This window comes from Erigeron canadensis, chromosome 5 (genome assembly GCF_010389155.1).
Source record: "Erigeron canadensis isolate Cc75 chromosome 5, C_canadensis_v1, whole genome shotgun sequence".
In the NCBI taxonomy this organism is placed as follows: Eukaryota; Viridiplantae; Streptophyta; class Magnoliopsida; order Asterales; family Asteraceae; genus Erigeron; species Erigeron canadensis.
Genome location: NC_057765.1, coordinates 3,407,652 through 3,409,293, shown reverse-complemented (window position 1 = coordinate 3,409,293; position 1,642 = coordinate 3,407,652). Strand labels below are relative to the sequence as shown.

General features: G+C 33.9%; 1 protein-coding gene across 1 annotated transcript; it reads left to right on the top strand.

Moving 5' to 3' along the window:
* Nucleotides 1–423: 423 nt before the first annotated feature.
* LOC122601973 lies at nucleotides 424–1,230 on the top strand. The gene has a single exon (XM_043774706.1). The coding sequence runs from the start codon at nucleotides 495–497 to the stop codon at nucleotides 1,053–1,055; it is 561 nt and encodes a 186-aa protein (XP_043630641.1). The 5' UTR covers nucleotides 424–494; the 3' UTR covers nucleotides 1,056–1,230.
* The last annotated feature ends 412 nt before the right edge of the window (nucleotides 1,231–1,642 follow it).

The window sequence follows — 1,642 nt, the reverse complement described above, 5'->3', positions numbered from 1 at the left end:
ATAACAAAATAATTAATCATCTTAACAAAATAACTTAAAAATCTTCCTAACTAATATTAAGAGATTAATCATTTTCTTAATCAAAAATCACAACTTCACTAAATATAAATAATTTTAGATGATGTCTATAAAGACATTTTACCCCCATTTCATAGGAATTATTTACCGTGGAGTCGTGGACAATACAACACTATCATATCACATCGTAAGTTGTGCTTCATTCACTATCTACAACGTACGTGGCACCCCACCACTACCCCACCTCGTCTCAATCCCGTTCCCAAAAAGGCTCCATTCCTTGTCGTTTTCCTTACATCCCCAGTGGGCCCTATCAGAAACCAATAAACAAAATAAGTTTTAAAATTTTAAGATAAATGAAAACCCAAAATTTCCATTTCCTTTAAATACATATCTCGAGTTGAGCTATGTTTGCCAATTTAGAAAGTGAAATCCACTCCTTAAAATTTTCTCTCTCTTTCAGATAAACAATACTAATGGCAAACCCGACCCGAAGAACTCCGGGGCTCCGATCCCAATCTCCAACCGGAAGATTCGCATCATCCACCACCTCTGCTTTTACCCAAACGACGTCGTTTTTTCAAAACCACCGTTCCGCTTCACCTACACGTATCAACTTATATGGATCATCATCATCAACAACAACTTACTCGTTATTATCATTATACAACCGTCAGATGCCACGTGGCGGAAGCAATCAAACCGTCAAAAAACCGTTACAAGCACCAAAAAGGATGTGTATGTGTTCACCTACATCACATCCAGGCTCATTTAGATGCGGTTTACACAAATCCAAAAATAATAATAATCAAAATATTAATAGTTATTCTGCCAATACGACGTCGTATCCATCAAACCGACTAAATGCGAGAAGATCCGCAATGACTAACTCTTTAGTACGTATAGGTACAGTTGAAGGTGGTGATTTAGTGAAACGAGCACTTGCTGCTTTGATTCGGCCGTCTTCGCATCAGCAAAGACGGCGGACTTCGTTTCAACCGACCCGTAGTCGGTTGTCTGTCATGACGACGTATTGAATAGATATATACATATATATATAGTGATGGACGGTTCGATGGATATGTTTTTTTTTTTAGTTATATATTCCGGTCACCGAATGAAATCCCTAATATGGATACTAGTTTGTTAATTGTCGATCAGAGTCCGTCTGTACATACAGAATATATAAAAAAAATCGAGTTATTTAAAATAGTAACGAACTTCAGTTCGCATGAATTTTTTAATCTAAATATATAAGTATTAAAAAGAAAATCTATAGTAGTAGAAAAAAGAGTTAAGTTTTACCAAATATCTTTACTATATTTTGGATAATGTATATCGTTATAGGTTTCTAGACTAGATACAGGTAACTTTATTTTTGATAGCTGGAAATTAAAAGTTAGCTTAGTTCATAAAAATCGAAGAATGCATATTTTTTGTGCTTAATTTCAAAATTCATGCAATAGTCGTTATGTGATACTCAAAAATATCAAGAAGATCGATGTGAGTTTTTTTTTTAAAATTTTTTTTTTTTATATAAGTATATACTAGTATATTTGTGCAGGTACGTAAATATTTTGGATTTGTATGATGTAGATCTGGAGTTGAAGTCAAGAAATTGATT

What these genes read in the sequence shown, in the direction of transcription:
- LOC122601973 (XM_043774706.1), top strand. Translation starts at nt 495, where the DNA reads ATGGCAAACCCGACCCGAAGAACTCCGGGGCTCCGATCCCAATCTCCA.